The 24,916-nt window shown below is 43.2% G+C and overlaps 1 protein-coding gene across 1 annotated transcript in view; it reads left to right on the top strand.

Annotated features, from left to right (window-relative positions):
• The window catches only part of PIK3AP1 (phosphoinositide-3-kinase adaptor protein 1), a 122,844-nt gene that overhangs the window by 74,786 nt on the left and 23,142 nt on the right, over positions 1-24,916 (top strand). The window contains exons 9-12 of the mRNA XM_027960633.2: positions 10,396-10,491; positions 16,339-16,530; positions 19,691-19,756; positions 22,113-22,318. Of these exons, the coding sequence (XP_027816434.1) occupies positions 10,396-10,491; positions 16,339-16,530; positions 19,691-19,756; positions 22,113-22,318 (560 nt within the window). The remainder of the gene's footprint in view (positions 1-10,395; positions 10,492-16,338; positions 16,531-19,690; positions 19,757-22,112; positions 22,319-24,916) is intronic.

Genomic DNA, 24,916 nt, shown 5'->3' with positions numbered 1-24,916 from the left:
TATAAACAAGCAAGGCAAGCCGATCAATCTAAGACGTATGTTTATAACAGCAACCAGCACAGTTATCACTGGGAACATCTGCCTTTCGTGTCAGTGCACTGCTTTTATGTCTGCGATAAAATCTGTGATCATCCTGGGGCTTGGCGGATAATCATCTTCATTTTAAAGAGAAATGGGCACTAAGGTGCCAAAACTAAGTAACTTTAAGTCCCGTCGAGAGAGAACTGGGTCAGGAAGCTGGGTCTGCAGACTCCCAGGGATCCAGGCTCTCAGCTGCCCACTGGGTTGGAGGACCCTCCTGGCCTGCCCTTCCTCTCACATCTACACTTGCCCGCCCTGGGACAGATTCTTGCAGGAGAGTTATTTCTAAATGGAATAGCGGAAGTTATCAGCATCTTGCTTTGTTACAATTCAACCCTAGAAACTGAAAATAAATATATTAAGGAAACTAGGCTGTGTTTATTCACTAACTGACTCACTGGCTCATTCACTCATCCTCTCACAGGACAACATGATGGGTGCAGCTAGGCCAGCTCATACCATTGCTCCAGAGTTCATCTAACTGTGTTGGGACAAATCTGCCCCTTTCTCTTTTTTTATTTTTATTTTTTAACAGCAAAAACATTTTGTATTGGGGTATAGCCAGTTAACAATGCTGTGATAATTTCAAGTGAACAGTGAAGGGACTCAGCCATACATATGTCCATTCTCCCCCAACCCTTTCTCCCATCCAGGCTGGCACATAACGTTGAGCAGAGTTCCATGTGCTATACAGTAGGTTTTTGTTGGTTATCTATTTTAAATCTTCCCCTTTCTGACTTAAGTTTTGGAAAGGGGTTAGTAATAAGGTCCCCAAAGGGAAGCCAAATAACTACTAAGTAGGGAGGTTGTCAGAGAGGCTCCCAGTGTTGCATGAAAGGAGCTGGGGTGTTGAGTTCTGATCCTGAGATTTGGGGGCCCTTCCCCTGGACTTGTGCGTATGCGTGCATGTACACACACACACACACACACACACACACACACACACACACACACTTCTCACCATCGCTGTCTTTAGTTTAGATATGCTGCCACCAAGTGGTAGCTACATGTGTTTGTTATGGACTTTTCAGCTTTGCTCCCAATTCTCTTGAAAAGTTTGTGTTCAAGAGCCCCACAGATTTACACCATCATGTTCCACACCATACTATATAATAAATTAGTGTTTTTAGGGTAAGCTTATGGAAACACTAAACGAAAGTTATGGCACAGCTCTCTCTGGGTGGCTTCACTATGTGTTGATGTTTTTCTCATTTACCTCTTTTGCTTCTGTCTTTGCCTTCAGAGAATGGTACAGTGGTCATGTCGGTCCTTTGACTTAGGTAATACATTTAGGTCACTTTGTTGAGGCTCTGGGTGCTAAGGCCTCAGGAGCCTCTTCTGGGTCCAGCTGTTTCCCAGGTAATCCACTTGCGGAGTTAGCGCTGCTTGAGTATCTCAGAGGATTGTCCTCCTCCATCAGGAGAAAGGAAAGAAAGGAGAAAGATGCGATATCTTGCTACTGGAAACTAAACTCACACGTGCCACTGTAATCCATCCTAGAAGGCTGCTCCGCTTCTGGGACTCCTGCTTTGAACCTTCCTCTTGCACCCCTGCTCGCTCCACCTGGTTCTGTGGATCAAGTTTGCCTTCAGTTAGGAGAGCCAACTCAGCCCAAGCTAATGGCCCAAGCTAACTAACACGCTGACTTCTCTTAGCAGCCCCCTTGGTAACTGGTGTCTTTGTAACAGATCGTCTCCAGTAGTGTTTTCTCAACCTGAGCTCTCTGGTTACAGTCTCTCTCTGCCAGCTGGGTCCCCTCTGAGGTGGGGCATAGCTGGGCCCAGTGAAGGTCCTCACAGCCCTGCCGTGTAAGATCTGAGCCCCCCTGAAGGACCATTTGTAAGCAGATCATTAAGTTACTGAAACATGCTGCCTTGCCCACCTGCGCACTTTTCTCTCAGGATCTTCCTTCCTGCAGCGGCATGAGTTCTTACCCGCGGGGAACTCACTCTGAGGCAGGGCTGGCCCTTCTTGTCTTGTCTGGGGCTGAAACTGACCTAGTGAAGCCAGGGGAGCCTCAAGACACTTCTGACCTCTGTAGCTTTTCCCTCCTTTAGATGTACAAGAACTGTTGCAAATATAGGCACTTAGTGAAGGAGCACTGGATTGAATGATTTCAGGTTAATTAAGTTAAACTCCTCACCACCACCAGCGACCTTGCCCGCCTCTGCAGCTGCACAGCTGTGGGCAGGCCTTCCTCAGGGCACTGCCCACAAGTCAGTTTGCAACTGGACATGTACTTGCTTCTCTGGCTACCTGCTCCTACTAACATTAGCAAGTATCATCCGCAGGCCCTACACCACAGACATTTGATTATTTCTTGACTTTGAGGGTTGCCAGAAAATAAGAAGTCATCGTAGATATTGTGGTGTGAAATTATTTGTCAACATTACAACACAAGGACTTCACTTCTCTAACAGGTGGTAGTGAGATATCTGTGAGATGCCCCCAAAGGTGGGACATCTGTGGCCGCTCCTGGCTGCCCATTTTTTTTGCTTTGTCTTCATCCATCCGCCCGTGCTGGTCCGGCTGCCTGCATTGCCCTTCTCTTGTCTCAGCTTGGAAAATGCCCAGATCCCTCCACAGCCATGTATTCATTTGCTTCTTCCTCGTTAGTCTGTTCACTTTCACATTCATTCAACAACATTTATCAATCCACTCAAGTGTTTAAGTCACCGCACCAGGTGACAAGGAGTCAGCAAATAAGCCAGTATGGTTCCTGCCTTCTAACACTTCCCTTCTTGTGGGAGAGCTGGTTATTAAACAAAGAGACTGCCTGCTGCTGCTGCTGCTGCTACTAAGTCGCTTCAGTCATGTCTGACTCTGTGCAACCCCATAGAAGGCAGCCCACCAGGTTCCCCCGTCCCTGGGATTCTCCAGGCAAGAACACTGCCTAACTGAACATATAACTACAAACTGTGACAGTGCCGCAGAGGAAAACGACATGATGCCCTCTAGAGGGTAGCTAGTAGAGAATGGATCTTAGCAAGTCATAGTACCCACTGCACCCCACCAGCAAACTGACCTGTGAACTCCTTCCTGCAAGGCAGAGGGTATGTGTGCTCACCAGGAGCACCGCATTGAGGCCCTGCTTGTCTGCTAAGAAATTCACAGAACTTGACACACTGCTTCTCCTAACCTTTTCATGTTAGCCTCTCCTTTGTCACTGCAAATCACCTCTCAGTCTCTCTGATTTCAGACTACAGTTCGCCTCTCTCTGTCCGTGTGTCCCCATCTCTGTGCCTCCCCTCCACAACTCCCTCTTCCCCTCTGTCTCTCTCCTTCTCCCCTCCTCTGACTCCCACGTCTGCATGTGTGTGACTGTCTCTTTCTCTCTGTCCCTATTTCTGCCTCTCTGCCACTGCCTCTCTCACCTTCCCCTCCCTTCTCCATGAGGGTATAGGAAGGTTGGACTTTCCTGTTGACGTGGTCAGTCATAGCCATCCTTCTACCTGTGCGCAAATAGAACCAATCAGGTTTCACATTTGTTTGTTTGTTTTCAACTGTTTCACCATGCAGCTCCTTGCTCTAAGCCTCTTTTCTATTCACAATAGCACTTGCTAGGGGGAAAAAAAAAAAAAAAGCCTTTGGCCAGTTTTCAGGGTTTGAGAGCCTTTCCAGAAGAACAGTCACTCAGTATCTGATATTTTACTGTATTATATACTCAGATTAGGTTTTCTATTAAATTAGTAACACATAATCTGGATGGAGTTTCCACCGTGGCTAAGCAGTCTAGATTTATGTCCCAGGAAGAGTATCACATGAGCGTCTTTGAAAATTCATTATTGCTCTTGACTCGTTCCTTAATTAAGTGCCTACCTGCCTTCACTCATCTGTTCAGCTTCTTTCTTCCCAGGAATGGTTTCTCTGGGATCGACTTCTGTAAAAAACTATAGTGTAACTCTGCAGCTGGCTTTCCCAGAAGGAGACTGTGGCCCCAGAATCTCCTTGTTATTGTTTTGGGTTGGGTTTTTTTTTTCCCCAATGAAATGAAAGAACTCTGCATTTTTTCCTTAGATCAGCAGGTTTCAGCACATTTCAGTTTATTTTTAACTGACCAGTGGTGAAGGTTAAATGCTTAGAATCTGAAGTACAAGCCCTGAGCATCCAGGGATGCAGGATCTGTTGCTGTCGCTGTCCTTTTCAAACTGTCCTTTGTCTGGAAACTGACTCCATTCACCTCTAGAATTTCCTATGTATTTCAGTTACTCATGTGTTACTGTATGCTTGGGTTGTGTGCACACATGGGTTGTCAAATTTAGAGTCTGAGGGTTTGAACTGTCATTAACTTGAAACAACCAGGAGCTTTTTCTTTTCTTTGTTCTTACGAAGGTAGTATCTGCTACTACTTGGACTTACTGCCTAATACAGCTGTGGCAAATAGTGTTTTAAAAATAATTTCCACATCAGGTAGCTGGTGTTGAGGTCCTGGGAAGCTGTGTTGAGAAGGATCCTGAGGCCACAAAGAAGGTAGTGACTGAATAAGATATTTACCTTGAATACAGAGTAGTGGTGTGGAGGCCAGTGTGTATCTGCTGTTCCTTGTCTAATTTAAAGATTGTTTTGTTTTGTTGTTGTTTATTCGCTAAATCATGTCTGACTCTTTTGTGACCCCATGGACTATAGCCCACCAGGCTGTTCTGTCCATGGAATTTTCCAAGCAAGAATACTGGAGTGGGTTGCCATTTCCTTCTCCAGGGGATCTTCCCAACTCAGGGATCAAACCCACATCTCTTGAATTGGCAGGTAGATTCTTTACCGTTGAGCCACCAGAATAGCCAATTCAAAGATACTGATGCAGTCCAGCAGTTAACACTTCATGTTTTCACTGCAAGTGGCATGGGTATGATCCCAGGTCAGGGAAATGAGATCCTGTGTGCCCCACCGTGTGGCAAAAAAAAAAAAAAAAAAAAAAAAGTACTCATGACAAACCTATGTGATATGTACTATTATTGATGCAGAAAGCTTAGTTTCTCTGTACACCAGTACTAAATCAGATCTCAGAGACAGAGTTTTGGGTGAAGTAGAAAAGGATAGCTTTATTGCTTTGCCAGGCAAAAGAGGACATAGTGGGTTGATGCCCTCAAAACCAAGTTTCCCAACTTGGAGAAGATAGAGGTTTTATAGTAAAAGTGAGAGTGATCAGCTTGTGAACACTCTTCTGATAGGTTGGTGATGAGCTAAGTAGAAGTCAGCATTGTCAACCTTCAGAGTCAACTGGCCTGGGGTCTACATGCTTATGGGCAGCACTTCTCCCACCTGGAAGGAGTTTCAGTATCTGCAGAAGAGCTCAAAGATAATGTTGTGTGTATCCACTGATGGGGAAACAGGACCTTGTCCCAAGGCTCTTTTGACTGTTTCTCCCTGGTCTCACATCTCTGCCCTTCCCTGATTAACAACTGCTTGAATCTGCTGTTTGGAACTCCAGGAAGGTCATGGAGGCTGAATGAAGGCTGTTTCCTATAATCAATGAAACTGGGGCACAGAAAGGCTCTGTGTCCAGGAGCCCCACAGGGCCCTGCAAGGTATCATTATTATCACCATTTTAGAGACAGGAAAATCAACCTGAGAGGAAGTAAACAACTTGGCCCAAGATAATCTGGGCAAAGAGTTAATGTAACAGCTTTCATTTCCCTTCTCCAGGAGAATTTGACCTTCATTGGCTTCCGCTCTGTTACCCTGGTAACCTGATAAGAGCCATATGTCAATTATGTCTCTAGGCAACATTGCCTATGATAAAAATGACTCCTAATTGGTTGGCAAATTGCCTCTGGAACTAGGAGGAATTGTATGTAAACTATAAATACTTGAAAAGGGCACCATACTGTGGGCTTCCCTGAAGGCAGTGTCTCTGGATGCCTCTTAAGGGGACCTTGGAAGCTGTGCCTCAGGAGGTGCTGATGTAACTCAGGAGTTGCAAGATGCTGCTCCTCTGAGACACCAGGACATCTCCTCCACCTGCCTGATATGGCTCTGGTTTCCTTGCATGAGAGTTGCGAGACTGGCCAGAGACTCCCTGAATGAGGAAGGCTACTTGGTACTGTCCTGCTGGTCTGTATACTCCAACCTTCTGAGTAGGTTGGCCCCAGCATAGCTCATGGTCATTTCTAAGTCCCAGTGATCAGCTGGATCTCAAAGTTGGATCTAGAAGTGAATTGGCCCAGGGTGTTGCAGTCCTGCAGTCAGAAGTGGAACAATCAAAATTGGAACCTATGCATTCCGACCCAAATGCCCATATCTGTCACCATCCAACTAGGGTGCCTCAAGGAGGAGAAATAATTCTACAAATGTCTCAAGACTGATGTTTATCTGATCCTAGTTTGTCTACTTGCAAAACTATGCTCTTAACCACCAATGAAGGCGTGATTATAGAATAAAAAGATGTGTTTGTCACAGGTAACCCTGCCTCGTTCATCAAACCCATGGAGGCATGGCTCAGGAGACTTCCCGGAAGGTGACTTGATAGTGTAGGCGGACAGGAAGGGGTCAGTGTAGGTCATTCCCACAGCGTGAGCTTGCATTTCTTCCTCTCCTTTTCTCATCTATTTCCCTCCTCTCTGTTCTTCTCCTTTTAAAAAACAAAACAAAACGAACTTTTGAACTACTTTTAGATTTTGAGAAAAGTTACAAAAATGTTACCCTTCCTGTATGCCTTTCATCCAGATTTCTCAGATAGTAACATCTTACATAACCACAGTTACTAAAGCTGGACAATGAACATTGGTGCAACACCGCCAACTAAACTCTAGACCTTGTTCAAATTTCACCAGTTTTTCCCCAAGGCTCTTTTTCTGTTCGTAGGTGGGACTAGATGCTGATCCTAGAAAGGAAGCCGCAGTGTCTGCTGTTGTTCATAACGACAGTTCCTCAGTCATTCCTCCTCTTGGATACTTTGGAAGAACACCAATCAGTTATTTTGTAGAATGCCCTTTAGTTGGGTTTGTCAGATGCTTTCTATGAGTGGACTGGGTAAGGTTATAAGTTTTGAGCACGAATACCATAGCGTCCTCCTCCATGCATTGTATTAAGGGATCATGATGTTGATATGTCTTATTACTGGGCTCATTTTTTCCTTCTCTCTTTCCTTTCTTAGCTTCTTTCTTTAACTCACAAAAAACTCAGCACATTAAGATGGGGTCATAGTGCCAGGACAGAAGCCCTCATCCTTATTCTAGAAGTGTGAGAGATCCAGCCAGGGATGCTCTGGATGCCTTCATTTTTCTTCTACGTTTTGTTTTTCTAACTCTTTGTAGCTCCTTCAGTTTTTCAGCTGTGTCTTGAATATGGAAATCAGTTCTGTCAAACTGAACTTTGTTAGTGAAATAGCCAGGCCATGTGTGACTCTTTTACTACTGTCAGTGGGGGCGACCGATTATACGTGTGAGGTTTGCACTCTGGTGTTGCCAGCCTGGGAGGTTTGATTATTGGTGATCGAAACTGTCCTGATGCTGCTCTACCCTCACCAGATTCTTAGAGATGCTGGAGCCTGAGGGGGCTGTGGTTCCTGGAGGATGCAGCACTGGGTGTAACAGAGCCCAGTGATAAGCCCATCCTCATCTCTAGGAGTGTCTGATGCAAGCAAGTCTTTCCTACAGGGTCTTTTCCTCTATATTTTATTGCTTTGTGAATTAGGAGTTTCAAAAGTTGGCTGGGTCAGGGTCAGGCAGCTGAGGGGTGAAGGGGTGTAAGGATAGGAGTGGGGAGGGTAGAGGAGGGCCCTGTGACCAGCAGGGCACATCTGTATGGTATGTCTTTCTAACTTCATGGGGAACTACTGCTGCTAAGTCACTTCAGTCGTGTCCGACTCTGTGCGACTGCATAGATGGCAGCCCACCAGGCTCCCCTGTCCCTGGGATTCTCCAGGCAAGAACACTGGAGTGGGTTGCCATTTCCTTCTCCAATGCATGAAAGTGAAAAGTGAAAGTGAAGTCGCTCAGTCGTGTCCGACTTTGTGACCCCATTGACTGCAGCCACAGGCTCCTCCATCCGTGGGATTCTCCAGGCAAGAGTACTGGAGTGGGGTGCCATTGCCTTCTCCGCTTCATGGGGAAAGTGTTCCATAAAACCACAGTTAAGCAATTTAAATAGAAATCTCAAATAAGCGGAATTTCTCTTGTCTTCGGTTTTTATGAAATGGATTGTGAGTTCTTATCTGAAATTTATTTTTAAAATACTTTAAGGTATGTTTCAGGATCAGTACAGTTATCTCAATCTCTACAGTTTATTTTATAGAATGCAGTGTTGACCAGAGACGTTCACTGAGTTAATAGTTTTCACATTTGGAATCACAGGGCTTTGGACTAAAGGGTATCAAGGTAGATTATATTCAATGTAATGTCTTTACTACATTTATTTCAAGAAATATTAAACTGAAAAAGTAAAAAAAAGGAAAGGAATTGGAAAAAAGATTCATCAAGAGTATATATTTCTTTTTTTTGTCTCAGATCTTTTTTTTTTTAAACTACATATTATATCCCCCTATGAGCCTCTTCTAGAACCTAATTGTCCTCCCTCCCAGAGGTAACCACTACCATGAATTTAGCATTTATCCTTTCCAGCATGTCAGCAAGTTTTCATATGTTTATTAGATATTTGTGAATTCATAAACCACATGTAGTATCATTTTACAGGTCTTAAAATTTATATAAACTATAACTATACTGCAAAGTGCCTTACATAAAATACTTTATATAAAATGCATTTATATACTACGAACACCAGTTTGCAACTTTTTCACTCAATATTGTATCTTGTTTTATGGTCACAAAGTTTATATTTTGATTATCAAAAGATCGTCAAAGTTTGAAATAAGGTCGAGTAAAAAGCTATGCCATGTAATAATGCCATATCTGCTCACTGGAAAGTTTAAAACTCAGTATTTTTATAATTATATCAATAACCTGGTAATTGACAGGTGAGCCATAATTTATTTTTTAATAACCTAAAATTATTTTTGCTTTGGGAATCTAATTGTACAGACTTGATCATAGTTGCCTAGACCTTAAAGTGTTGATAGGGTTCTTCTCATATATGAATGCAACACAAGCCTCTGTGGATAATCTGGAAGACAAAGAAAAGTGTAAAATAGAAAATCAAATGTTCACAGTCTGAATTGTCCATGATCTCCATATACTAATTCAGAAATAGTCACTATATGCATTTTGATGTATTTTTTTTCCAGGCTTTCTTCTGTGTACATACAAATATTTTGTTTCAAAACTAGAATTATGTCATCTGAAGTTCATTATCCTTAACATGATTTTATGAACATGAGGCCTCTTTTCAGTGAACATTCTTGGGAAATGTGATATAAATATAAATTTTTCATACAGATTCACCAGATTGTATTTAACAGGTCCCCAAAGATTAAAGTAGTAGGAAACAGTATATCTATGTATAGTGATTAAATTCAAATGATGTTTTTTCTCAAAGCATAGTATTCAAATTACATATTTTGCCTAAGGAAACAAATCCCCAGTAATTGTATGATATGACTTACTGAATGCAAACTCTTGATAATATCAAAGCTCTACTTTCAAACACAAGGCTGTAATTTTGCTCCCAAAATGCATACTTCAGAGTCATAAAGTAACAGCTACAGCTGGTTACTCAGGTTTAAGTAGAATCTGCTACAGTAATTGAATAGTTTTCACATAGTTTTGGTCTCCATGGGTTTATGCTTAATAGTGAAAAATCAAAGGTCTGTGAACTTCCTCCTTATAAATGACCAATTACATGGATGACCTAAAAAGAGTTTGTTTATGAGATGGTACTAGAGTAGCTCCAATACATGCTTTTAACTGTAACAAAATGGTTCATAGTTTAAATAAATTACAATTTATCTATTCTTTGTTGTTTTTGCTTCTAATTTTTTTTCTGTCATGCAAAAGACTACAATTATATATTTAAAAATTAAGCCTATTCTTTCCAATGCAAATGAGCGTATCTATACCTTTTGAATCCTGTAGTCCAGGAAAGGGCCTGAAGATTGTAAATATTGTTTTCGTTTATACCCAATACTTACTAGGTAGCCTTACAGAGTAGGTAAATTAAATGGATGCATGATTGCATGGATCCATGGATGCATGGATGATTAGATGGATGGATGGATAGATGGATGGTTTAATCAATTCTTGAATCTCTTAATTTGTCAAAACTTGTATTGGGCTGGCTAAAAAGTTTGTTCGTTTTCCATAAGATGTTACACAAAAAACTGGAACAAACTTTTTTGGCCAAACAATGTATCCATTTATAAAATGTCTTTGCACGTGTGGAAGAACAACATATAAATTCTTAGTCTCCTTTTCCTTCTAGATGTTGAGATGCTTCAGGCCAGTACATCTAATCCAATCCCCAGGGATGGTTTCTCTCGGACTACTAAAGACTCTATGATTCGCAAGTTTTTAGAAGGTAAGTTGCATCAGTGAACAGGAAAGCAAAAAGAAGGAAAAAGAAACAAATGTAGACATTGCCTGGGTACCTATGAGGGTTCTCCACTCAACAAATGTACATGGCACGTGGTGTGATAGGAGATCCATGAGCTCCCCCATCAGCCTGTTACAAGTAAGCCAGAAGTTCCCGCCAGTGGAACCATTGCTTTAGGTAAACAAGTTGCCTTTAGCAAGACCTCTTTTGAAATACACAGGTTCATTTTTATTTGACCAAAATTTCATGAGTACCTACTATAAGCAAAGAACTATTTTAGATACTGGGCTAGGGTCACAAAGGAAAATAAGATATGATCAATACCCTCAAGAGACTTTGCTTTCTGGTGAAGGAGGAGAGCATGGGGGACATACATAGGTTAAAGGTTGCATTAAATCAAGGTTGTATTGTATAGTGATTTTATATATATATATATATATATATATACATATATATATATATATATATGCCAGTTTTCCCACTATTTATGAAGAAATTGTCTTTGCCTCTCTTTGTATTCTTGGCTCCTTTGTCATAAATAATTGATCATATAAGCATGAGTTTATTTTTGACTTTTGATTCTTTTTCATTGGTCTACAGTGGTCTGTTAAGCATCTGCCTACAATGCGGGAGACCCAGGTTCGATCCCTGGGTCGGGAAGATCCCCTGGAGAAGGAAATGGCAACCCACTCCAGGACTCTTGCCTGGAAAATCCCATGGACTGAGGAGCCTGGTAGGCTACAGTCCATGGGGTCGCTAAGAGTCGGACACGACTGAGCGACTTCACTTCATTTCATACTGTTTTGATTACTGTAGCTTTGTAGTATAGGTTGAAATCAGGGAGTATGATACTTTCAGCTTTCTTCTTCTTTTTCGAGATTACTTTGGTTATTTGGGGTCTTTTATGTTTCTGTACACATTTTAGAATTATTTGTCCAAATTCTGTGAAAAATGCCATTGGTATTTTGATAGAGGTTGCATTGAGTCTATAGATTGCCTTGGAGAATATGGTCATTTTAGCTATATTGATTCTTCTAATCCATGAATGTGGTATATCTTTCCATTTGTTTGTGTTGTCTTCAATTAGTTTCATAAACATCATAATGTTCAGAGTACAGATCTTTTACCTCCTTGGTTAGATTTATTCCTAGGTATTTTATTCTTTTTGATGCAGCTTTTAATGGGATTGTTTTAATTTCCCTTTCTCAGTTCATTATTAGTGAATGCAACAGATTTCTGTATATTAATTTTGAATTTTGTAACCTTACTGAATTCATTTACTAGTTCTAATAGCTTTTTTATGGCATCTTTAGGATTTCCTGTATACAGTCTCATGTTATCTGCAATCAGTGACAGTTTTTCTTTTTCTTTTCTGGTTTGGATTCCTTTTATTTCTTTTTCTTATGTGATTACTATGACTGGGACTTCCAATACTATGTTGTATGAAATTGTCTTGTTCCTGATCTTAGTAGAAATGATTTCAGCTTTTCACCATTTGTATGATGTTAGCCATATGATGTGGCCTTTATTATGCTGAATTATGTTTCTTCCATACCCATTCTGTTAAGAGTTTTTAAAAATTATAAATGGATGTCAGATTCTGTCAAAAGCTTTCTATGCATCCATTGAAATGATTACACAGTTTTATTCTTTAAGTTGTTAATATGACTTATCACATTCACTGATTTGCAGATACTGAATCTCTTTGCCTCCCTTGGATTAAACCCCACTTCATCATGATGCATGATCCTTTTAGTGCATTGTTGAATTCCATTTGCTAATATTTTGCTGAGGACAATTTTGCATCTATGTTCATCAAGGATATTGACCATAATTTTCTTTTTCGTGGTGTCTTTGTCTGCTTTAGGTGTCAGTGTGATGCTGGCCTCATAGATGAATTCAGAAGCATTCCTTCCTCTGCAAATTTTTGATGTGAACTCTTCTTTAAATGTTTTCTAGAGTTTACTTATAATCTGTCTGGTCCTGGACTTTTGTTTGTTACAAATTTGTAAAGTTACTGCTTCAGTTTCATTCTTTAAAAAAAAATAAATTTATTTATTTTAATTGGAGATTAATTACTTTACAATATTGTATTGGTTTTGCCATACATCAACATGAATCTGCCACAGGTATACACGTGTTCCCCATCCTGAACCCCCCACCCTCCTCCCTCCCCATACCATCCCTCTGGGTCATCTCAGTGCACTAGCCCCAAGCATCCAGTATCATGCATCAAACCTGGACTGGCGATTCTTTTCATATATGATATTATAGTCAGTTTCATTCTTGATAATTGGTCTGTTCATATTTTCAATTTCTTCCTGATTAAGTCTGGGAAGATTGTATGTTTCTAGGAATTTATCAATTTCTTCTAGATTGTCCATTTTATTGATGTATAATTGTTTGTAGTAATCTCTTGTGATCCTTTGTATTTCTGTGATATCAGTTGTAACTTCTCTGGTTTCATTTCTGATTTTATTTATTTGGGACTTCTTTCTTTGTTTCTTGATGAGTCTGGCTAAATACTTACCAGTCTCTATTTTATTTATTTTTGCTCTTATCTTTATTGTTTCTCTCCCTCTACTAACTTTAGGTTTTGTCATTCTTTTTCTAATTCCTTTAGGTGTAAGGTTAAGTTGTTTATTGGAGACTTTTCTTGCTTCCTGAGGTAGGCCTGAAGCTCCCTCTTAGAACTGCTTTTGATATGTTGCCTTGATTTTGGATTATTGTGTTTCCATTTTCATTTGTCTCTAGGTATTTTTTATTTCCTCTTTGATTTCTTCGGTGATCCATTGGTTGTTTAGTAGAATATTGTTTAGCTCCCTTTTTTTTTTTTTTTTTGCAGTGTTTCTTGTAGTTGATTTCTGCTTTCATCCTGTTGTACTTTGGAAGATACTTGATACAATTTAAATCTTTATAAATTTATTGAGGCAAGTTTTGTAGCCTATCATGTGATCTACCCTGGGGAATAGTCCGTGTGTACTTCAAAGTGTGTCTTCTTCTCCTTTTGGATTCAATGTTCTATCAGTCAGTCAGTCAGTTAGTTCAGTTGCTCAGTCATGTCCGACTCTTTGTGACCCCACGGACTGCAGCACGCTAGGCTTCCCTGTCCATCACCAACTTCTGGAGCTTGCTCGAACTCATGTCCACTGAGTCAGTGCTGCTATCTAACCATCTCATTCTCTGCCGTCCCTTTCTCCTGCTTTTCGATCTTTCCTAGCATCAAGTTCTTTTCTAATAAGTCAGTTCTTTGCATCAGGTAGCCCAAGTATCGGAGCTTCAGCTTCAGCATCAGTCCTTCCAATGAATATTCAGGACTGATCTCCTTTAGGATGGACTGGTTGGATCTCCTTGTAGTCCAAGGGACTCTCAAGAGTCTTCTCCAACACCACAGTTCAAAAGCATCATTTCTTCAGCACTCAGCTTTCTTTTTTTGTTTTAATTTATTTATTTTAGTTGGTGGCTAATTACTTTACAATATTGTAGTGGTTTTTGCCATACATTGATATGAATCAGCCATGGGTTTACATGTGTTCCCCATCCTGAACCCCCCTCCCACCTCCCCTCCCCACCCCATCCCTCTGGATCATCCCAGTGCACCAGCCCTGAGCACTCTGTCTCATGCATTTAACCTGAACTGGCGATCTGTTTCATATATGAAACAGATATACATGTTTACATGTATAATATACATGATATAATATACAGATATACATCATAAACAGATATACATGATATAATATACATGTTTCAATGCTATTCTCTCAGATCTTCCCACCCTCGCCTTCTCCCACAGAGTCCAAAAGACTGTTCTATATATCTGTGTCTCTTTTGCTGTCTCGCATATAGGGTTATCGTTACCATCTTTCTAAATTTCATATATATGTATAACTATATTGTATTGGTGTTTTTCTTCCTGACTTACTTCACTTTGTATAATAGGCTCCAGTTTCATCTACCTCATCAGAACTGATTCAAATGTATTCTTTTAATGGCTGAGTAATACTCCATTGTGTATATGTACCACAGCTTTCTTATCCATTCATCTGCTGATAGACATCTAGGTTGCTTCCATGTCCTGGCTATTATAAACAGTGCTGTGATGAACATTGGGGTACACCTGTCTCTTTCAGTTCTGGTGTCCTCGGTGCGTATGCCCAGCAGTGGGATTGCTGGGTCATATGGCAGTTCTATTTCCAGTTTTTGAAGGAATCTCCACACTGTTCTCCATAGTGGCTGTACTAGTTTGCATTCCCACCAACAGTGTAAGAGGGTTCCCTTTTCTCCACACCCTCTCCAGCGTTTATTGCTTGTATACTTTTGGATAGCAGCCATTCTGACTGGTGTGAAATGGTACCTCATTGTGGTTTTGATTTGCATTTCTCTGATAATGAGTGATGTTGAGCATCTTTTCATGTGTTTGTTAGCTCTCTGTGTGTTTTCTTTGGAGAAATATCTGTTTAGTTCTTTGGCCCATTTTTTGATTGTGTCATTTGTTTTTCTGGAATTGAGCTGCAGGAGTTGCTTGTATATTTTTGAGATTAATTCTTTGTCAGTTGTTTAATTTGCTATTATTTTCTCCCATCCTGAAGGCTGTCTTTTCACCTTGCTTATAGTTTTCTTTGTTGTACAGAAGCTTTTAAGTTTAATTAGGTCTCATTTGTTTATGTTTGCTTTTATTTCCAATATACTAGAAGGTGGCTCATAGAGGATCCTGCTTTGATTTATGTCGGAGAGTATTTTGCCTATGTTTTCCACTAGGAGTTTCATAGTTTCTGGTCTTACTTTAATCCATTTTGAGTTTATTTTTGTGCATGGTGTTAGAAAGTGCTCTAGTTTCATTCTTTTACAGGTGATTGACCAGTTTTCCCAGCACCACTTATTAAAGAGATTGTCTTTTCTCCATTGTATATTCTTGCCTCCTTTGTCAAAGATAAGATGTCCATAGGTGCATGGATTTATCTCTGGGCTTTCTATTTTGTTCCATTGATCTATATTTCTGTTTTTGGTGCTCAGCTTTCTTTATAGTCCAACTCACGTCAATACATGACTACTGGAAAAACCATAGATTTAGCTATATGGACCTTTATATATATATTAAGTCTATCTGGTCTAATATGTCATTTACAGCCAGTGTTTCCTTACTGAATTTTTGACTAGATGATGTATCTGTTAATGTAAGTGATATGTTAAAGCCTCCTATTATTGTATTATATTATTGTATTACTGTCAATCTTTCCATTTATGCTGGTAATATTTTCTGTATGTATTTAGTGCTCCTATGTTAGATGCATATATACTTTTAATTGTTATATCTTCTTATTGGATTGTTCTCTTTATCATTAGGTACTGTCTGTATTTGTCTATTGTTACAGTCTTTGTTTTAAAATCTACTTTGTCCAATCTTTTTCTGGGGGTTTTCTTGTTCCTTTGTTTGGCATGTATTTCTCTGCCCTTCATTTTGAATAATTCTCTCTTTTAATTTTTGTGCATTTGGCAGCTTGGAAATGTTTCCCAATCTTAGAGAAGTGGCCTTATATAGCAGATATTTATGGGGCCCAGTAGCATACACCCTTCTGGTCACCAGAGCTATATATTCTAGTTGTGCCTTCTACTTGGGCTATATGAACCTTTCTGTTGTGGCAGGGCCAACTGCTGTGGAAGTGCTGGTAGGTGAGGCTGGTCCCTGGCCTGGTTGGCTGCCAGGCCCTACCTAATGCGGAGGCTATCAGCTTACTGATAGGCAGGGCTGGGATCCAGGGCAGCTGATTGCAGGAGTTGGGCGTCCCAGGGTTTGACAACTGTTTTAGTCACCTTTCTCTCTACTTCTAGGCAACAGCACGGGAATGTCCAGTTTGGAGAGAGACCATCTTGGTCAGGAAGAAGATGTATATCACACAGTGGATGATGATGAGGCCTTGTCAGTGGACTTGACCAACAGGCCCCCTGTCCCAGTGCCCAGACCAGAGGCCAGCGCATCTGCCACTCACCAGCTATCTGACAATGAATCATACATTTCTAAAGGCAAGTGTGGCAGGGAATGATGCCCAGTGGGGTCTTCAGGGCCTCTCAGCAGGAATTCCCTGGATCCTCTACCTCCTGAATTATTGCTTAGCAAGTATTCCCTCCTGAATGGTCTCCAACCAGTCCCCGGAGACAGGGTCAGTGTTTGGGGCAGATTCTGGAACTAGACTAGGGGCAGTGGTCAGATTCAGTTCTGGCCTTCCTGCAGGAATTGGTGCATAATGGGAAGATAGAGATAAATAAGATGTCTCTCTACTCCAAATAGCAAGATCCCTGGTAATTGTTATCTCCCGAAACTATTACTATTATTATTAATTTTAAATATTTAACATTTATTGAAACCTACTGAGTGCTTTATTTGAAATATGTCATAATAATCTATTAGGTATGGGCCGTTATCATTTCCATTTTACAGATGAGAAAAATGGAGGCTTACAGAGGTTGCTTGATAACCATGTAGCAGAGCTAGGATTTGAATTCAGGGAGTCTCTCTTTATACAACCTTGGTTTGCAACCACAATGCTAGGCTATCTACCTACCTGTTGCTGCTAAGTCGCTTTAGTCATGTCCAACTCTGTGCGACCCCATAGACGGCAGCCCATCAGGCTCCCCCGTCCCTGGGATTCTCCAGGTAAGAACACTGGAGTGGGTTGCCATTTCCTTCTCCAGTGCATGAAAGTGAAAAGTGAAAGTGAAGTCACTGAGTCGTGTCAGACTCTTAGCGACCTCATGGACTGCGGCCCACCAGGCTCCTCTGTCCATGGATTTTCCAGGCAAGAATACTGGAGTGGGGTGCCATTGCCTTCTCCATCTACCTACCTACCTACATTGATAAAAGCTGATGATAATTGAGTTTTGAGTTCTTCACAATGACCCCTGGGACATTAGATGCTCATAGCATTGTAAGTTTCACTATCTTTCAGGACTTGATTTTATTAATATGATTACAAGTACTATATGAGTGTAAGAATTGCTAGATCTGTGCACTTGACCTCCATTTCATGTTTAATAGTATGACAGGTTGTGGAAGGTATGGCAAAAGATTATAAACTAGGAAGATAGCCCTCAACCAGAGCCCCAGGTAACTGGGCTGCGGTTGACAAATAAAAATACAACTGTATCTCATTAAGTATGAATTCCAGAAAAACAACAAATAATTCCTTAGTGTAAGTGTGTCCCAAATATGGCACTCTTGTTTTCAGTTTATATTTTGGTTTGTTAAATCTAGCAATCCTAATTGGGTAGAAATGCAGTGGAAGAATATTTACATATTGTCTAGTGCCCTCAGTCCTCGTGGTTTGCCGTGATCTTCTGGCTCATTGTGGGGAGTTCAGTTAGAAGGGGCACAGGCAATTCCTAAAGAGCCCTGAAGGACTTGCTGTGAAATTGTGGAGAGCAAAGGAAAGGAGAGAGGCAGGAGATGACAAAAGGGCAATGGTTAGGAGGCCAGAACATCTGGGTTCAAGTCTCAGCTCTTGCATTTTCAACTCTACAAAATGAGACATTGGGTAAGTCATTTCACCCTCTTTAGTTTTCGTTTCCTCACCTATGAAATATGTATCATAATAATATATGTATAAATTGATGCCTAGTAATACTCTGTCAGAACCTTATTATGAAGGTCAGATGAGATAATACGTGGGAATTCAGTTCAGTTGCTCAGTCATGTCCGACTCTTTGTGACTCCATGAACCACAGCATGCCAGGCCTCCCTATCCCATCACCAACTGCCGGAGTTCACCCAAACCCATGTCCATTGAGTCGGTGATGCCATCCAACCATCTCATTCTCTGTCGTCCCCTTCTCCTCCTGCCCTCAATCTTTCCCAGCATCAGGGTCTTTTCAAATAAAGCACTATATAGACATCCTTTTTATTGGGGTTTCTGTCCTATTGGCATCAATCTCAAGGTTTAGAAATGAATAATGATAATAAAGGGCTTCCCAGGTAGCTCAGAGGGTAAAGATTCTGCCTGCAGTGCAGGAGACACAGGAGATGTAGTCTTGATCCCTGGGTTGGAAAGATTTCCTAGAGAAGGAAATGCCAACCCACTCCAGTATTCTTGCCTAGAGAATTCCATGGGCAGAGGAGCCCGGCGGGCTACAGTCCATGGGGCTGCAAAGAGTCAGACACAACTGATGTGACTGAGCACTCATGCAATGATAATAAAAGCTAACATGAAGTGCTTGCACATGCCAGGCACTGTTCTGAGCACTTTCCATATATTAACTCATATAATCCTCACAACAACCCATAGCCAAGGGTACAATATCATCCTCATTCTACAGATCAGAAAACTGAGGCAAGAAGAGTTCAAGCCTCTTGTCTTAGATCACGTGGCTCGTAAATGGTAGCAACAGGGTTTAAATGCAGGGAGTCATGTGCAGAGCCCAAGGAGCCTTAACCACTTGTTAGTCCTACCACTGAGTGAATGTCTGTCACTTCTCAGGGTTCCCTATGAGCCTTTATGGATTTCTAGTGCATGAGTGACACCATCGAAGTCACTTTGGAGCCTTGCACACATTTCACACGTCCCACTGCTCTCAGTTCTGTCTTACAGCACTTGTTGACATGTTAAGTGGCACTTCCTTTTATTCTCAAACTTTGGCGTGTTCCATGGCTTGCTTCAAATATTCAAGGATCCAGCACACGTCCTTGTTCACGTTACACTTTTCCTTAATGATCTCATAAATGCCGATTATGTCCTCTGCCCGGCTTTGTCTTTCTGGTTTGAGACCTTGTCTGTTTGACCTGTCTCCATGCTGTAATCCCTAGAGCTTCCATTCATTGGTTGTCTCCTTTAAAGGGGCTTGTCTGGTGGCTCAGTGGTAAAGAATCTGCCTGCAATGCAGGAGACCCAGGTTCAATCCCTGGGTCGGGAAGACCTCCTGGAGAAGGGAATGGCAACTCATTCCAGTATTTGAGGAGCCTGGCGGGCTACAGTCCATGGGGTTGCGAAGAGTCAGACCCAACTGAGCAACTAACACTTCACTTTCTAGAATCTTGATTTATAGAACTACATACAGTGGTCCAAGCTGTGATCCATTATTATTTATTTTGGACAAGATTTTGGTAATTTTTCTGCTAAATGTATAAAATATTATAAAGCTTCTTAGAAAGAGGTACTATTTGGCTTCACTTAGAGTGCTCTTTATCTCACAGTTTTTGCAGAAAAAAGTCAAGAGAAGCCTGGGAATTTCTATGTTACCTCAGAGAGCATGAGGAAAGGTAAGCAGATGTCCTCAGCTTTCTTTTGCAGGACCTGGACTTCTTGGTGGTGGCAGTGATCATGTTTCAGAGATTTCCAGGTGTAATCCCTCCTTAGCCTTGAAAAACAGAGGTTCAAGAAATACCTGAAGTGGAACTGTACCAAAGGTGAAAGGAGAGGAGAAGAGATTGGGGTGCCTTAGAACATTGTACCAATTGATCATGCCACTGACTTTAATACCTGAGAAAGTGTCTGTAACAGCACACTAAAATACTATTTAGACATTGAAACGATACCAACAGGATGAAAGTGGGCAGCCCCGCACCCAGTCTTTACCTAGTGATCCAGCCCTACCGTGCTATTTACCTAGGCTATCTGTATTAGCTAAAGTATACTTTAATTCAACTTTTACTTGAGACATTTTTTTTGTCACTGGGTGACATTTTTTTGGAAAGCTTTTTAAAGGAAGTTTGAAGAGATAAGTGCTCTTTTGTTCTCGATACATTTCCTTGTGCTAAACAGAGGCCTTCAGTAGTATCCCAAAGATGATTCTTTTGAAAAGGAGCCATGACACCATCTAAACACTGGAAAGCATCCCTAAAGTCTTTGGTAGTAGGAGACTGGAACTGACTGACTTGTACATTTTTATTTTGTCCCCACACTCCATCTCCCAATATAATTAAAGATTATAGGGCAAACCTGGGAGAAAGGCATGTGAGTGTGTGTGGACAGAGAGAACAGTGGTAAGAATGATGGATAAGTTTTCTCTGAAGCTTTTTCAGTACCCACCGGGTAAAGTCATCTCTCTTTTTTCTTTATGCCACCTCCTTGAATCACAATGTCCAAATGAGGCCCTCCTGGAGAAATTTAGAATCAAAGATAGCCCTATGGGAAATGAGCAGTGAAATGTTACGCTGTTCCCATGTGCTCAGTGGCTCCATCACTTCTGCAAGTCTAGCTTGCTCCCCACAGAACTTAGAGGAGCCACACAGCCTGGAGAGAGAGGAGTTGGCGTCATACTTCCTTCCCTAGAACATTTAAAGCATGAACAACCCAAGGAGAGTCACTTGGGACCCAGCACCTAATTTTTACCTGGTGACTTTGGACCTGGGTCATGATTCCATTAGCCTTCCAGTCTCCTCAGGCATTTCACGCCTGTAGGTTCACAATCACTGTGCCCTATGCTGCTTGGAGGCAAGCAGGATGGGGAGGGCTGGAAGTGCTGGAAGAAGCATCCCGGTTAGCCTTTCCTGTATATTCTCTTCTGGGAGTGGAGAAGAGTCTGAATCAGTGGTTCTCAACTGGGGATGATTTCTCCTCCACTCGCCAGCAGCGCCCCACCCTGCCATTTGGCAACATCTGGGACATTAAAAAAATATATTATTTATTTTGGCTGCACTGGGTCTTCTTGCTGTGCCCGGGCTTTCTCCAGTTGTGGTGAGCAGGGGCTACTCTCTACTTGTGTGTGGGTTTCTCGTTGGTGGTGGTTCCTCTTGTTGCAAATCATGGGCTCTCAGGCATGTGGGCTCAGTAGCTGCATCTGTTGGGTTCTAGAGCGCAGGCTCAGTAGTCATGATGCATAGACTTAATTGTCCCATGGCATGTGGAATCTTCCCAGATCAGGGATAGAACCTGTGTCCCCTGCATTGACAGGCAGATTCTTAACCACTGGATCACCAGGGAAGCCCTGGGACATTTTTTTGTTGTGGCAGCTGAGGAAGGAGATGCTATTATCATCAAGTGGGTAGAGGCCCGGGATAAGGTTAAACATCCTACAGTGTACAAGATAGCCAGCCAACCCCAACCAAGAATTACCTCGTCCGAAATGTCAATAGTGCCAAGGCTGAGAAACGCTGGTCTAAAGGCTTCTCAGTAACTCATGTTGACTTGGCTACTGGGTGCTGTGTGGATGCATGTGTGCTAAGTCATTCATTGTGGCCAACTTTTTACGACCCCATGGACGGTAGCCCACCAGGCTCCTCTGTCCACGGGATTCTCCAGGCAAGAATACTGGAGTGGATCTTCATGCCCTCCTCCAGAGAATCTTCCCCACCCAGGCATTGGACCTGCATCTCTTATGCCTCTGGATTGGCAGGCGGGTTCTTCACCACCAGCACCAGCTGGGAAGCACCCCCTAGTTGCTATACCTTTCTAAAATGTTGTGACCTTTTCTACTTCAGTGTCATAGGCTTTGAAATTATTAGCTGCGTCCCTCTCTCTGATTTTACCTAGCATCTCCTTTGTCTTGATTCCACATGTGATTGTTCTTCTGAGGCATGTCCTCTTGAGCCCACGGCCAGCATCATGAACCCCACTCACCCAGTCAGCTCTCTCCAGTGGAGGAGCCTGGAAACTGAGTTTCTCTTTCCTTTCCAGAGCCACCTGTCAGACCGTGGAGGGACAGGCCTCAGTCGAGCATATATGATCCCTTTGCTGGGATGAAAACACCAGGCCAGCGCCAACTCATTACCCTCCAGGAGCAGGTGAAGCTGGGCATCGTCAATGTGGATGAGGCCGTGCTGCACTTCAAAGAGTGGCAGCTCAACCAGAAGAGGCGGTCAGAGTCCTTCCGCTTCCAGCAGGTAACTGGCTCTGCGTGGACTTTGCTTCGTGTCGGTCTCTCCCCTAGGCGGTAGAGAAGGGCTGAGGCCACGGCTGTGCTGTGCACTGCTGTAACTGCACGCCGGGGGCTGGGCCTGAGAACGCTTGTTTGAGTGCCGTGGTGAGTCACTGCATACTTTCATTCGTCACCTGTTGTCTGTAACCATATGGCTCCCTGGCAGAGAGCTGGTTGGCCTTTCTTGTCATGAGGCTCCAGATCAGGAACCGAGACTCAGTTATAACCCCCAGTTCTGCCCCTGCCCCTTCCCTCTGCACGTGGCCCTATACTTTTGCTTTCTAGCTTTTCGCTTTTCAGAGGCCTTCTCTCTACTCCTAGTGCCGACACTCCCACAGAACTATCGCCTTAGAACTCAAAGAGAACTTGGATGGCTCCCAAGAGTTATGCTTAAGTGAACAAAGCAAGTCACTGACATAAAACCACTCAAGTTAAAACACACTCTCGTATATACACACCCACCTCCCGCCCCCACCCTCCACCCCCCGACGCACACACAGATGCACACACACAAACTGTAGGCATGTTTGCAAATGCGAAGATCTGGAAAGGATGACCCCACACCACCCCAATTGTTACCACTCAAGAGGAAGCTGGGATCAGAGGGCTGGGCTGTCAGGAGACTCCTGCTATTACATGAGGACATGTAACTCCACACAGTGACGCATGGGGATGTGAGTCCTAAAGCTGCATTTGTCCAGCTCTGACAACAGTCTGTGGCACTGTGCTAAGTGCTAAGTGGACCCAATCTCTTCCACCCCTCATAGCAGGCATGGACATAACTGTCACTGGGCTTCCCTGGTGGCTCAGACAATAATCTGCCTGCAATGGAGGAGACCTGGGTTCAGTTCCTGGGTAGGGAAGATCCCCTGGAAAAGAGAATGGCTACCCATTCTTGCCTGGAGAATTCCATGGACTGAGGAGCCTGGTCGGCTACCGTCTGTAAGGCTGCAAAGAGTCAGACACAGCTGAGCGACTAACACTTTCACTTCACTTTACAGAAAACTGAGGCTCAGAGAGGTAGGGAGGCAGAGTCGGGATTCAAAGGAAACCTTTCTCATTTCAGAGCCTGCGCTCCGTTCGCAATGCTGTGTCCGCCCTCTGAGTGCTCCTAAAGCAGGGTCACCCTCTCTACCAGCCTGTCTCCCTCCCCCTAGGGGTCTGGATGTAGGAACCCAGGGCCCTCCTCATCCAGGAGACCCAGGGAGGCTGCAGTACTGCTGGGAACAGGCTGGTCTTGGCCAAACACTGATCTTCTGAGTCCTTGCCAAGTTGGTGCCACGCAGCATGGTCGCCAGGAGTAGCCAGGGCTCCAGTGCCAGGCAGCCTGAGTCCAGCCTTACTCTGCCTCTTTGGACTGGACGACCACAGCCTCTCTGTACCTCTGCTTTTCCATCCCTGAAGTGTGAAGGGAGAGGGCTAGACGATGTCCACCTTGTGAAGCCCTTGGCATGCCTGGCACATAGTAAATGCTGAGAGTACTCCATGCTCTGACTGCCTCCTGGCTCTTGCAGAGCCAAGGAGTCCAAGGACCGGACAGTGTGAAGACCATACCAGGGGCTGCCGCATGGTGCCCCATTTTCCTCTGTCTCTCTCCCTACTTCCCCTCTCGTGAGTAGGCGCCTTCCCTTCAGCTCCTTCTCTCTTCAGGTGACTCTTGCATTTGAGGCTCTAATAACATCTTTTCAGCCACCAGCTGGGCATGTCCCCCGAGGTATCCTAGACCTGCAGCACATCCAACAACACACAGGCCCGTGAGGCCTCTTCCCTGTCCTGACTCCCTGTGTCTCTTCACTCCCTGTTATCTTCCAGAGGCTGATGTCCGGACTTCAGACTCTCCTGGGCTCTTTTCCACACTCGCCCACGTCCAGCCAGCTGTGCGTCTGCTTGGTCTTGCTCCGTGCGTTCTTCCTCTTGCCTCTGCTCCTGTCTTTGCGCTCCCTCTGCCACATCCTCATGCTGACCCGTGTCACCTGCATCTGTCCTATCACATCATCTTCAAGGGGGTCTGCTTGCCTCCAACTCCTTCCCCCTCCTGTCTGCCCGACCTTACAGCTATGGCCAGCCCCCAGCTCCCAGTGTCTCCCCGCTGCTTCCTGGCCCAAGCTCAGTCTCTCAGCTGCAGTCACAACCCCACCAATGCTTCTGTCCTGCCTCTGTGGCTCCCTCACAGGAGCGTTTTGCTCCAGCCAGAGGGTCTGAGCGTTAGTCCCTGGGACATTTCCCTAGAATGCTCAGACACTTCACTTCAAGGTGATTGCTGTTTATGAACTAAAATAGCAACAAATATTGCTCCTCACATGTCTGTTTAACATTTATTGAATGACTGTGATAGCCCAAACAGCAAGATTACAGGAAGGTGCAAGACCTGGTCTCTTGCCCTTTAAGAGCTCACAGTGCCTCTGAAGAGCCTACACACACACACACACACACACACACACACACACACACACACACACACACGCACGCACGTGCGTGCACACGCACGGGGCACACACACAAGGCAGCATAACCCACTGCCACAAGGCAGGGGAATCACTAAAGACTGGGACAGTCTGGTGTG

The sequence above is a fragment of the Ovis aries genome, chromosome 22, assembly GCF_016772045.2.
Source record: "Ovis aries strain OAR_USU_Benz2616 breed Rambouillet chromosome 22, ARS-UI_Ramb_v3.0, whole genome shotgun sequence".
In the NCBI taxonomy this organism is placed as follows: Eukaryota; Metazoa; Chordata; class Mammalia; order Artiodactyla; family Bovidae; genus Ovis; species Ovis aries.
This window is presented reverse-complemented; position numbering and strand designations above follow the sequence as displayed.